Genomic DNA, 14,812 nt, shown 5'->3' on the forward strand with positions numbered 1-14,812 from the left:
AACACTTAAAAACCACTGATTACTGATTCAAAGAATAGTTTTCTAAACAAACAGTTCAGTCATCAATTGTGTATCTCTGAGTCTTAGTCCTCTGGAGCCAACCCATGGGACCATCCACAGACAGTGCACAGCATCCAGAGACCTCACAGCACAGTAAGAACTATTTCATCTAATTTTGCCATTCTCACATCAAAAGCCTTTACTTTCTATTCATTCATTTGTTTTCTGCTCCTTCTAAGTAAAGGTTCAGGCTCAAGATCCTCTTACATGGTGCTTTATCATGCAGTTGCAGATAATGCTTTATTGCTTAACAAAACAAAACAAAAAAAATCAGCGAGCGTAGTTTACCTCAGAGGAGCTATTAACAACTGTCTTCCCTTAAAAACTTGTAGACATAAGTCTAACATACAAATAAAGAAAGAGAAAAAAAAAAAAAAGAGAGAAAAAAAAAGAAAGAAAGAGTGCTGCTGAAAACAAGGAGAGATACACCACAGCAGATTCTTTGGGGGAAAAACAAACAAACAAACAAAAAAAAACCAGCACAGAAGCTACAAAGGACTTCTCTGTCATTTCTTCTTCCCCTAACATAAGTATGCTGCTCCCATGTTTAGGCTGTTGGTAACACTTGCAAAAAGTCACCAAGAAGTAGCAGTGTCTTTGGGGGGAAAATAATTCTCTTAAATTCTGGGTTTGGCCATGCTACTTCTGTTACTAGTTTTCTAGTATTACCTCAGATTAAAATTGTGTGCATACACATCTCAGTAAGATACAGCAACAATAAAAAGATCAAAAAGTGAATTGTTGACATCAGTAGTTAAAGGACAACTTTACCAATTAGTAGCCATCACTATAACTGTTATTTTTGCTTTGCTAGCCTTGAGAACCACAGTCCCAGAGTGAGCATCACAGAAAATTCTTTTACAAACTCTGCCCTATCTAAGAAGGAAAAATGTACAGCACAAGAAGCGCACTGTGATGGTATCACAAGTAACTGTACGCTTGCAGCTGTAGGCAAAGGCAGCCTCCACCCCACTCACTTCACCCCACACTCACCTGTCTTCTCCTTCATCACAAGTTAACTTTTACTTTTTTTTTTTTTTTCTCCTCCAGTGCTCATTGTCTTTGGGGGACTTTTGCTTATTGACCCAATACACATATTGCTGTGAACTTGTCGGGGCTTTGTTGGTTTTTTTTCTCCAGCTTTTCCCTGTTGCTTGCATCCCAAAAAAACCAAAGGCCACCACAATCATACTACAGGGTCATCAGTTTGGGAGCTTGGGAGTGGGTGAGGGTGACTGATTAGATTCCCAGGCTTTGCCCCTTGCTTCACACGCTCTCCAACATACTTCCACCACTTCAACTCAGTCATATAAAAACTTGCTCAGTAGATTTCTAAATTAGTGGCTGAGTTTCTATTTTACTTTAGTTTTCTATGTACATTTCAACTTTAATTATTAAAGTTGCTTATATCATATTAGACAGTCTTTTCATATTTTAAGGTATACACATACATATTATTGAAAATACATAAAGCGTAAATATATGTTTGTACACTCAGTATATGTTCACATATGTATAAACACAGATTTATACAGATATGCATAGATATATTTACAAGGCCCTTCTTGTACAACCAGGGTAAACAAGCAGGGTGAACTCCCATCAACCAGTCACGGGGTCCCAGAGGTCACATAGCACCTGGCTAGTCCCAACAGCAGCAGCACTGGAGGCTCTGTGACAGCAGGCATGGGCAAAGGGAGGGTGTCCTTGTGACAGGGGCCCTGAACTGCTGCCAGGGTAAGTGAGAAGGAGGCTTCCCACAGAAGTGTAGTAACATGGGGCACTGGGGAAGGGAGGACATGAGCAGAAAGGACTTCTGGGACAACGGCTCTGCTGCCCATAATGCAGGCCTCCTGGGGCCACTTGTCATGTAACAGGGCCGCATGGATGGATGGTCATGTGCTGAGAAATGAGGAGGGATACTAGGACAGACTAGTGGCATGATAGGAAGGGAGGGGGCAGAGGACCTGTCACTGGTTCAGTAATTTAATCAATCCTCATTTCATGAGCAAGGGTCGATGTCCCAGTATGACCAATCTTCACTTGCCTTAAACCCCAGCTTACAAGAACTTCACTGTTTGCTTTTTCCTTGCACACTTGCTCAGCACAACTATAACATGTTGCAGGAGAACCTAAATTGCTTCACCTGTATCCACTGTCTCCACATCTTGATAGTAGAACATCAGATGACGCAGGCCACCAGGAACCAGGAATTTGTCAATACGCTCTATCTGTTTGAGATCGTGATGAGATCATTACATATAGCATACTCACTATGAAAAGTTTAGCTTACTCAGATTCTTAACATAAAGGGCTGACAAATACTCATCATATTATCATTGTTCAGTAATAAAGTTGTACCAGGCCCAATTACTACCCTGCAAAAAATGATTGAATTGCCTTGTCCTTTAGCAGCACACACCTACTTAACTGAACTATTTAAATTTGTCCATGCTGAACACAATTGGTATAGCCAGGCCATGTTTCAGTTTACTGAAACCACTTACTGTATGTGCTGCGTATCATCTCTCAAACTGAGGGCACATGGCATTGCTTCATGTTCTGAAGTGCAGCAGCACCACACTGAAGTCCCCCACCCATGTTATTCTTACTGCCATTCACCTAACTAGCTGAAAGCAGAAAACACACAGTTGCAATTATTCCATATCATAGCAACACAGGAAGCCTTTATTTATATTGTAAACATCAGGACAATTTCACAGTTCTCCATCAATTTAAGTCTACCATCAAGCATCCCTGAACCATGTATTGGTAGTGTAGTCTGGAAATCTTATTTAAAGGCCATACGGGCCCAGGAAGAAAGCTGATTTCTCTATGCTGGCATCAGTGTTTCAGCATCTGAAATTATGGCCTAATCAATTATTTTTCTAGATCTATGAGTCATTGTTTCATATAGTCCCTAACTACACAGCAATCTTCCAGCAGGAAAGGCTTCTACTAGAAGCTCTTCAGAAACATTTGCCAGTACCATTTGTGATTCCTAGCACAGGAAAAAGGCTAAGAGATCACCAGCAGCAGGAAGAAAGCTGCATTTATCCTCTTCCATTAATAGCGGGCCTCAGTTACACCAAGATCACATAAACTGCTATTCCAGATAATCTTGTCTGAGCCCTCCAAGATGAGGTCAAAACAACTGTTGCACTTCTCTTTTTCCAAGTGTAACACCTGCCAATATTTTCTTCACCTGACTTATTCTCTGACAATATAGTTTGCTAGGAAACCTATTTAAAGATAGAATGCACAAAAGCTGAAACAAGTTCTGCTTTTTAACTTGTGTGATAGTGCTCTACACAGCTTATTTTCCTCTATCACATGGAATCACAGAAATGTTGGAAGGGACCTCTGGGAGATCTCAAGGCCAGCCTCCTGTATCATCAACAAACGCTCAGGTCATCTAGAGCTTTGCCTAGGCTGAGTCTCAAAAACCTCAAGGACAGAAATTCCACAACTCAAGTGAGTAACCTATTCCCATAGTGCATTTCTCTGCTGGTGAAGAAGGGTCTTTTGTCTCTTAACGTCCATTTTGCAAGTTGTGGCTATTGCCTTTGTTGTATCATCTGCAACTGCTGAGAAGGGTTCAGTTCTGTCATCCTTGTAACTACTCTTCAAGCAACTGCAGGCTACTATCTAACTGCCCCTCAATCTCTTATTTTCCCTCTTCTCATACTTTGCAGGCCCTATGTCCCTCACTGTCTTCATAGTCTTCCACTGGACTTTCTTCAGTTTGTCAACAATATTAGCACTGAAATGGGAAGGCATAAATTGAACGTACACAGTTGGAAAGAGAAAACAAAAACCCCACAACCATGTTTACTTTAGTATCAGGGGGTAAAACAAGTTCTACTTGTTGTCTGCCTAGGTTTTAAAAAAATAGCTACTTCTATTCAAATCACAAAATATATCTCCATTGCATATAATACTTCACCATCAACTTTAACGCACCATTTCCTCAATATATGTATTTCTAACTGCTTACCCCCTGCATTAAGCCTCACATAGTCAGTCAGATCACTTAGCTGTTCTATTTTGTCAAGTAATTTCCTAAACTAGATCACAATGTAGTCTCACAAATGCTGGTGGCAGCCTAATGGAAACAACAGCATGCAGCCTGCTGTGGACAGGACTCTTGAATCTGTATGTACTATATATTCAAGGACCAAGAGACTTCATGCTGTGGATCCAATATGATATGCAGTCACAGTTTTACGGTCTTATCTATAAACATTGGAAAGTAGAAATTATAATCAATTCAATTGATTTCAAAATCAACATTGTTACAATAGCTCCTGAAAGTGAGGACACTTTTGCTCACTTAATCACAAAATGCTGAGAAATATTTTTTTCATTGGGAAGACTTAAGTAATCTCAGACACAAAATCTGACAACTATCTCACCAAGTATTTAATGGTAATATCAGTTCTAAAGCACCCTATGAGCTTCATTATCAAATTCATCAGATTACCTGGTTACCATCAAGAACAGCATCCTCTACTTCTGCTTTGTCCAGATTCACGCAAGTGGCAACAGTATCCAGTAAGTAATCATGCCTGCCATCCAGCCGAGCACGTTTAGCCTCCCTCTCTTCCTTGAGCTTTTGCTGTTATAAAACACAAAGCAGACAATGAATAATTCATAATCTATTTGGAAGACAAAAATAAAGAAACGTCTAAAATTTATTTTTAAAAGTTAAGGCTATTACATTCTTCCATACTTGTGGTGTATGTTAAGGCACTCAAATTAAATGTTTAGAAGCAACCCGCGTTATGATTTTACAGTTTATTTCCTGTGTTTTCTTTTCAGATTTAGCAAAGAATTTCTATCAGCGGTCTTTTGTACAATATTAAGTAGTTGTTGAAAGACTGTAGGGGAAAAAAAAGTACTTTGTATGTACAGGTCCATCGTTCTGCACGTTACCTTCATCACCCTATTTCCCAGTTTTTCAGTCTAGTCACATATGACCATCAAGTCAAGACAGGATTCTGACCCATCTTTGTGATTCATGGAAGATATTGTAAGCATTCTCTAATAAAGACAGATGCTGCTGAAGAAAGCTAGGGATTCTTACATTATCTCTTTAATATAATGAGAAGTAAAACAAGCCACAAGCCTCAAGGTACACAAGTGTTTACAAATGTGCTTAACTATAGCTATTATGCCATTCTTCAAACAGTATGCCTACTCTTCTAATTAAATTGAATTCCCATATGTAATACATCTCATTACATTATAGACAAAATAGCCTTCTGGAATAGTTACTGGTGTTATTGTGCTTGCAGATTACATGATTTAATATCATTTCATTTTCAAAAGAAATTTAAAATTATTTTTCATTGGTCGTAAATTCAATCTTTATTTCCTCAGTGATTATGAAAAATCTAGTAACTCTATAAAGTATGCACAAGTGATTTATCCATAAGCTTCTGCAGAGTCAATAGGATTTGCATAGTATACTTTATACCTTTATGTAAATATCTTTTCTATTTTCTAAAGGAATTTTCAAATATTTGGTAAATTCATAAATACTAACATATTTTCATAACTGCTGAACGCACTGGAAATGTTTTTCCATGTAAAAGAAAAACATATGAATCCTGCCCTTTACACAGATATGCTTGAAGAATGCAGTAGCAGATTAATTTGTGCATGTACTTTATGCTGTTTTACCTCTGTCATTGTCTAACGTGGTCTCCACTTTCCCAAAAGTGAAATGTCATCACAGGATTGGCCTTTCCTATGTGTTTCTCAAATCAGGGTAGAATTTTCCCCCTTTTGTTTGTAGTTAGACATACAAAAAGCAACCATTTGGGACTGAATCAGCTTCATGCTAGATGATAACATAGAATCCTAAAACCTGTTGTTTCAGTAATTTAGGCACAAGTGATAATGCATCTTTAACATAGAAAAACACAACCAAGACTCTGCCAATTATCTAGCTTCTATTTAATCCATCAAAAAGCTCTTTTTGTTTTATTTCAACTACAGAGAGACTACTTTTGTATTCTGCTGTGTTTTCAGCAGAGAACTCCAGATATATTGCTACAAAAGTATTCATCTTACATCGGTCATCAGTTCCCAACCTCACCTATACAGATGGCCCTTGCTATGTTCATAGCCTCCATTTCTTCCACAAGCTGCTGTTTATGAAGGCTGAAATCATAAGCACCTTCTTTTCAAATGGGGCAGTCATGCCCTGATGTTTGTTTCAGTTCTTTTAATGCCTTCCAACCCTTTAATTGCAGTGTCTCAAGCCCTATAACAAATATACTAGCTATTGTGTTTAGCCATTCACATAGCATTAGGCATTATTTGATGTCTACGTCCAGTAACAAGCATTCATTAATATGTCACAAAACTTTAAAAATCTAGTTAAATTATTTTAATGAACTATGCCTAGAGAAAACAAGGAATTATTAACTAGATAGTAAATCTATAGCTTTATGAAGATTAAGACATTCACTTGCATTTATCACACGTCATTTCTGGAAGGCATTTGCACTGTTCTGGTGGATCTCTCTCTAATTAATCCAAGTTGCATGCATGTTTTTCCTGACAGTCACTACAATGCAATTCAAGAACACATCCTGCCTGTCATGTTTCCATATATTGATGATCTACCATTTCTACTTCTCCTCCTCAAATGAAGTGTTCCCAACTCTCACTTCCCAGTTGTTGCAGTCATCAGAAGACACTTCTGCCTCAATTTTAGGATTAGGTTGTCCTCAAAAAAGCACTACCTTCAGTGCTTTCAATAGGAAGCCATTAATTTAAATATTTTAAAACATTCAGAAGCTAGACTGGATACCAGTCAAAATATCCGTTGCCATTTGCATATTACTTAAAGAAGAAATGTTTAAGGTATTCTTTACTTGGGATTAGAAATCTCAGAGAATGAAAGAATGAATTGCAAGAAAATGTTGAACTTTCTACCTCTCGTTCTTCCCTTCCCACCACCTCCCCACACCTCATCTTTAAGGGCCAGACATAAATGAGCAAAAGGCTCATGGAGGAACAAGTAGATTTCTATTCTATATTTGTTTCCATCCTGATTTTTGCATATGGGTGCATTTCATGACAGTTTATGTAATTCAAATAAACAGTGTTTCATAGAATGCTGAAAGAGTTAGATTTGAAGATGAAAGATTGCTAAAACACATACCTACGTAAATGACATCTTAAGAGAGGAATTGCTGGTATGTACAGTAACACTTAGGTGCAAACCGTGAAAAGTATTGGCAGCAATTTCTGATCAAGGTCACACAACAGAGCCTCCTCATGATGTTCCATGATATAGGAGGATCCCAATGGAATAGTACTGACAAGGGATAAATGCCTTCTCACTTAGATATCCGGAAGGACTGGGTTTTTATGATACAGCTTTACCAGAGTTCTTCATTTAAAGAACATCAGCACAGTCACATTTAGTTTGGGGTTTCTTTTCCCCCCCTCTTAGTTAGTTACAAAGGTAAGAAAGGCCATATGACACAGTCCTACAACAGATGCAAGTCCAAAGTTAAAGTAATGAACCAAGAAGCCCTTCTTTGATGATTAGTCTAGTTATAATAAATAACTTGGTTTATGTTACATAAACCCTGAAAATTCCTAATACCTAAATACCAAAAATTTAGCACAGGAAACCAATTTCAGTAGACACCTTCTCCTGAAGTAGCATGAAGGGGAGAGTCTTAACTACATTTTAACATGTGCTTGAAGTCACAATCATCACAATAGCAATCCGAAGCAAAAACGGGGATTAAGTTAAATTTTTTTAAAAAAACCAACAACAACAAAAAACCCCACCAACAGTCTTTGTTAACACGAGTATGTAAGTTTAAGCAGAAGGTACTAAAAGATCAGAACTCAGAGATGCCAGGTGCCTTTCCATTGAACCAACAGCCTCAGAAACCAAATATTGACTCTTGCCAACTTTTCCATTACAGAGCTCGGTTGCTGATGTGTCTGCAGACACTCTATTTAAAGTTAGCATTAATGTTACTTAGTATGTGAGTCATAACTGCACAAGTTAAAACTTGTTCTTGAACACAGTTTATCCAGCAAATGATGCATTTGATTGTCAGAATACTGCGCATTACTGAACTGAGACACACTCAGATCAAAGTCTTATGGATGAGCAATACACTTGAACTTTACAGGGAAGTTCAGTAGAAGAGTCAAAATGTGTTCTATTGTTAATTTACGCTCTTATCCAAAAATTATTTAAGCAACAAGGCATTCCTCTGTCTCTCCTTTAACTTGTTAAGATATTTTATGCTGCATAAGCATTGCTCATGGATCTCCCTGTAAAAGTGAACTGCAAGCCATTTTCCACTTTACGAGCACCCTGAGTTTTCAACAGACACACACCTTTTTATTTGCTTATCTCCAGAAAACACATACCCTACAGAATTAGGGCACTCCTCTTAGCTGACTCTTAAATTTCAAACATCACTCAGAGCTTTCCCACATTTGTTATAACACTGTATTAACTCAGGAAGAGTTTGTCAAATAACCAGCTTTTAAAATTAGTCTAGTCTAAGGGTCTTAATGACTTCTGTATTTTATTATTGTTTCTCAATGCTATGTAGTGTCTTCTAAATTCTGTTCCCACTTTATAAGTATGGGAAGAGTAAAGTTAAACTTCAGTTTTCCTTGGTGATAGAGCCCACCCCTGTTTTATTGCTAGATCCAGCATCAAGCTCTCTATTGTACCAGTACAACATTTCTGAAATTATATGATTACCACACCACTGCAACAACCTGGACAAGATACAAATGTATAAATATCTCCCAGTGCAAATTTAGCTTCCAAAACAAAACATGCAACTAAGCCTTGATTGATACCTTACCTATTAACTTATAAGACTAGTTGCACAAAAAACCCCTACCTATCATGACAAATATCCCAAATACTGTGTTTTGCTTTAAAAGGCAAATTTATCCATTTTTGTATAATTAGAAAGTTTTGTGAAACCAATATCATCCACTTACACCACTTCAAAACACATATTTTTCTATACCCTCCCCACTTCAATTCATACCTTTATTAGAACTATACAGTTGCTAGTCTTGACCTAGTCCAAGGTTCAGTTTTCCTTACCTTTATAACTCTGCCAATGCTCTGCTTCCAAAGTTGCTTTCTTCCAGCTCTAAACATTGTACTATTTGACACAAGCTTCAAGTACTGTTTTTCAGCAACAAGCCTTAAGCCATGGAGTAAGCTTCTTGATTCATCATTTTGCACTCTCCCCCCCAACTTTTTTTCATATTTGTGTCATTCCTTATCTATTAGAACACCAAAGAACTCTAGAAAATACAGTAAGGACCTAGAAAGTCAGCAACTATTAACCTCAACTCTGTATTTAAAATTCAGTTCTAATGTGCATTTAAATTACTCAAAAACTAAATTGGACTACTTCAGAGACTAGAGCTCTAACTACCAGAATGTATTGCCTACAGTCTAGGAGTTGAAAATTACTGCTACACAGTAGCAGTGTTGTTAAGGTGATATTGTTTATATACAAACACTGCTCAATATGATTCATCATGCTCAAGGGCAAGATAACCATTCGCAAAAGGCAATTTTATAACTGTTTATCTGATTTGTGTTTAGCCTTCTTAAGTAATCCTCATATCAACAGACATCTTTTTTTCTTGTCACAGATGATTGTTTAATCATATAGCAACAACAGTCAAGCAGTTTTCAAATAGCTTTTACCTACAGACTACTACATTACCAAGTTTCCTATTCATATTTTTTATACAAGTGCATTTAGTCTCAGTTATTTCTCAGTTGTACAATGGTTGCTTAACACAGGGGTTTTTTTCAGCAAGGAATGTTAATTTTTTTCTTCTTAAAATAGCCTTGATTAACACTTCAGTAAGCTTAAATAAATCTCTCTAAGAACCCCCTAAGAATCATGGAGTTTTTCATAAAATGATGTAAAGTCATAGCAACTAACTTACAGAACCACAAAACTGTAGGTTTAAAAGAGAGCTCTGGCAATCCTCTACTCCAGTCTTCTAGTCAAAGCAAGTCCAGTTAGAGGGGCATTGCTCAGAGATGTGTGCAGTTGAGTTTCAAATATCTCAAAGGATGGAGATTCCAAAACCTCTTGGCGCTGTAACAATGTTTGACCACCCAATGTAAATATTGTTCCCATTTAACTGGAATCTCTTATGTTCCAGCTTGCGTATGTTGGCTTTTATTACCATACACCTTCATGAAAAGTTCAGGTCTGCCCTCTCTCTACCCTCCCATCAAACAATTGTAGGCTACAGCAAGATCTCCCCTTAGCCTTTTCTTCCTAGGGCTGAACAAACCCAGTTCTCCAAGTGTCTTCTCATACATCACATACTCTGGCCTCCTGACCATCTTGGAGACCCACTGCTAAACTTGCTCTGTCAACCTGCTAGCTATTTCAGCCCTGTCCATGGCCAGCACTCTTTGCTGTGATATGCATTACTGGCTCACATTGAACTTGGTGTGGAACAGAACCCTTCAGTTGTTCTTCTCTGTAAACGGGCTATCTAGCAAGCTGGCCACTGGCCTGTGCTGTCGTACAAGGTTATTCCATCCTAACTGCAGGACTGTTTCCATTGACTTTCTGGAAGTTCCTGTCAATTCGTTTCTCAAGCCTGTCCAGGTTTGTTTCAATAGCAGCCCTGCCCGCCACATATCAGCCTCTCCTCCTACTTTATCATCAACAGCCTTGCAGAGTCCATTCTGTCCCATCATTCAGATCATTTGTAAAGACCCTGAACAGTATTAGCCTTGGTATCGATCCCTGAGGGACACCACTAGCAGCTGGCCACTAGCTGAATTTAGTACCACTTTAAGCCTGCCTATCCAGCCAATTTTCCACCCAAATGATCAGACTTATTCAGTCCATATATCACCAGTTTGACTCTAAAGATATTATAGGACGCCTTGTCAAACACCTTGCTACAGTCAAGATACAGACCACCACCCACTGCTTTCCCCTTGCCTACATAGCCAGCCATAACATCATAGAAGGCAATCAGGTCAGTTATGCAGAATTTGACACTGGTAAATCGATGCTAGCTGTTCACAATCATCTTCTTGTTCCTTCAGGTGCCATAAAAATCACTTCCAGAACACTTCGCCCCCACTGCAACCTGAAAGGAGCACAGCCGTTCAGGATGACCTCCCTCCCCCTTGGTACTAACAACCAAGTTTATGATCCCCTTGGACTGAATTAAGGCAAAATGACACCAGCCAACCAATTTAATGATTTATTAATACACAATACAAAGCATGTGAATAGATACAATAACTCAATGGCAGTTACTTAACTGGATAACTTCACTGGATAAGCAAGTCCTGTGCCACACGTTTCTAAGAAGAAAGAGAGGAGGAGAGGGACTGACATATAAAAAAAAAAGATAAAAAGAAGGAAAGCAATAACATCACACACAGATCCAGCAGCATCCTGTTGGTTCTCTTCACTCTGGGTATCTTGGCAGTGGGGGGTCCCACCTCAGCTTCTGGTGGGACCATTTTTATACGGTTCCAAGAAACTTCATGCATATGCACAGTGGGTAAGATTTCTAGGTGAGGGTAGGTGCAGTCTGGTTCTGCGCAGGCTCAGTGGGTCCAGTGGTGGTCGCAGGGGGACTATTTGGGGTTGCATCAGACAAGACCCTCCCCAGGGTCGCTGACCTAGTGCCCTTGCACACCTGCAATTAGCTGTTTACAGGCAGCAAAACCATGGGATGCAAGGGCAGGGGAAAAAAATACCATCTCAGTCCTGCCTCTTCAGGGCCAGAAACCAGTGTCTTGTTCTTTCTTGTGATTATAACACCAGCTACATGCCCAAGTCAGCAAAACTCACACCTTTTTGTACCAGGAAATGTTTAAGGCAAATGCCCAGTAATCCATCCACCACAGCCCCACAACCTTATCAGGGAGTTAGGTGCAGCTGGCTGATCTGCCATTACCTGGATCTTCCTTTTTCTCTTTTTTGAAGATGGGCATGACATCTGTCTTTTTCCAGTAATTAGGAACCTCCCCGGATCATCATGGCCTTTCAAAGATGAGAGAGGCCTCAAAATGACATTGGCTTCCTCCCTCAGCACCCTCAGGTACATCTTATCTGCTCCCATGGAATTCCATACATCCCATCGGCTTATGTACTCCCTAACACTATCTTTGGCTACCATGGCTAACCCTTCATTTCCCTACATTCTGCAAGACGACTTGAAGACTTAGAAAATCAGAGGGCAAACCCAGCTCATGAAAACCGAGGTAAAAGCAGCACTGAATACTTCAGCCTTTCCCATGATCTTTGTTGCTTAGTCTGCTGTCCCACCAAGCCGGGGGGTCTACATTCCCTTTTGCTGCCAGTGTACTTAGAAAAGCCATTCTCATTTCCCTTCACTCTCCTCACAAGTTTGAACTCCAGCTGAGCTTTAGCTTTCCTAACTCTATCTCCACACACTTGGGCATTGTCTATATTCCTCCTGGGTGGCCCATCCCTGATTCTACCTTCTATGGAAGCTTGCATATTTGAGCTCAGACAGGGTCTCTGTGTTCATCTATGCTGGCCTTCTGCAGGGCCTGCTCTTTGTTCTGCGCATCGAATGACCTGTCCTTGCATTCGAAGGATGTTGTTCTTGCAGATCAAAGAGTTTTCCTCAATCCTATTTCCCTCTAGGAAGGTCCCTCATGGCATCCTGCCAAGAAGATCCCTGAAGACTACAAAAAAAAAAAATCTGCTGTCCTGAGGTCTAAGGTTGTGACCTTATCGGTTGTCTTGCTCGCTTCTTTCAGGGTTTTCAACTCCATAACCTCATGATCACTGCAGGCAAGGCTTCTCTCCATCCCCACATCTTCAGCTCATTCTTTCTTGTTTGTGAGCAGCAAACCCAGCAGAACACCTCTGTCAGCTCATTTATCATTCACAAAAAGAAATAGCCTTCAACAAACTCTAGAAATCTCAATCACTTAAGTAACTTGCCATGTGGCATTTTTACATTAATTAAAAGGCTGGCAAAATTAAAGTGACTGGCAATCATGACAGGGAATAATCTAACCCATGGAGTGGGCCTATGTATGTGTTGATATCAAATAATCACAAGTCATCAACTTACACAGAAAACCTCTTCACAGCTGTAATATATCCTCAGCCATCTCTCGCTCAGAACCTTTGAAGTAGACTGCATTTACAGTACTAGATAATACACTGATCTTGATTAGAGTCATGGAAAGGTTTTTTACATTTATGGAAAGCAACTTCCTGTGATCTTCCCCCTCACTGTGTTAAAAAGGAAAACTGAAAATAATGAAGTGGTTGAGACAGTAGTTAACTGCCATTGTCAGGTCACTATTGTCCTTGGATCAAAAGCCAGACTTCCAGCAAAGCCAACTTAGCACACCATTAATACAACCAACAAGCCAGAAGGCTAGAAGCAACCTTTCAGTCAGGAACTATATGCAAGACATCACTGTACTGCTTCTTTGCCTTACAAGCCACAAAAATAAATAATGCTTAGACTTAAGTTTGGTATAGCTGATAACTGCCGAAACTCAGATGCTTCTGTAGTGCCAGATCCATGGTGAAGTTGCATTATTTTTAGTCATGTAATATACATTTAGGAAAATATGCAACTTGTATTATAACTCAACTTTCTCAGAATAATTTTAGTCTGTCATGTGTCTCTGGATAGCCTTGACTATGTTCAGCACCCTACAAAACATTGTCAGATTTGGGGCATATCAGCGTTATGCAGGTAAGTAAATTCACAAAGTGCACAATCAACTGCATTACAGAAAAACTTTTTAGATTAAAATGTCAAATTGTCATATTAGTTTAGGAATTATAAAAGTTCATTTCACAAAGACTTCTTTGATAGTGTTACACTGTACAGCTTCAGCAACTTTTCTTTTACTACAGGCAATTACAGACAGTAGTTAGCTACCATCTAGTGGTTAAAAGACAAAAAGAGTACTTTACTTTTATACTGGTTTTCATAAGGCCACAAAATACAGTCTACATAAAATTTGGCAATTGAAATTTTCCTTTATGAAGATTATCACTTACAAATCACAGACTAAAATCTCCACTGAATAGTGTGGAGGAACTTAAAGAAAAGCATATCCTACTATGCTACATTCTCTTGACACAACGGCAATGCTAACAACCAAAGCTAAGGGTGGACTTTCTTGTCTTGAACTGCTTTCAAAGTCAAATAACATTGAAGCTTTAATACCTTTAATAAAGGCCAGGATTTTAAAATGCTTTGCTGAGAAAACTTCAACATAGTTAGTGATTTCCTACACTAGTAGGCATTTGGGTTGCTTGCCATTCCAAAAATCAGATGTTTCAAGGTGAAAAGCACTAAGTATACAATTTGTTAGCCACCTTATGTCTTATTTCAGCTAAACAAACAAACCAAAGGCTACCCTAGCTGGAAAACACAACTTCTCTCCATCTTACTTGTTTGATGATGTAATATATACAACTAAGATTTTAACCTATAATAATGTCATCTAGCTGCCCAACAAGCATTTTATGTGAAAGGTAGTACTGCTTAAAGAATTAATCTACCCTATAGGAAGTCCTAGTGTAATTCCTTGTTCTGCTTTAGGCAAGACATTTGTTCTCGAGGCTCTGCTTACCTATTTGATCTACTGATAAGAAAATAAAATTTAAAGATAAAACACTGAATATATTAAGTATAGAGATACACAATTAGTCTCCTGTTTACTAAGACA

The 14,812-nt window shown here is 38.8% G+C and overlaps 1 protein-coding gene across 1 annotated transcript in view; it reads right to left on the reverse strand.

The window, feature by feature from the left end:
• DNAH5 (dynein axonemal heavy chain 5) overlaps positions 1 to 9,232 on the reverse strand; it is a 122,114-nt gene extending 112,882 nt beyond the window's left edge. Inside the window, 3 exon segments of the mRNA XM_040588837.1 lie at positions 2,154 to 2,291; positions 4,544 to 4,678; positions 9,176 to 9,232. Of these exon segments, the coding sequence (XP_040444771.1) occupies positions 2,154 to 2,291; positions 4,544 to 4,678; positions 9,176 to 9,232 (330 nt within the window).
• Between the last annotated feature and the right edge of the window lie 5,580 nt (positions 9,233 to 14,812).

The sequence above is a fragment of the Falco naumanni genome, chromosome 3 (genome assembly GCF_017639655.2).
Source record: "Falco naumanni isolate bFalNau1 chromosome 3, bFalNau1.pat, whole genome shotgun sequence".
Taxonomy (NCBI): Eukaryota; Metazoa; Chordata; class Aves; order Falconiformes; family Falconidae; genus Falco; species Falco naumanni.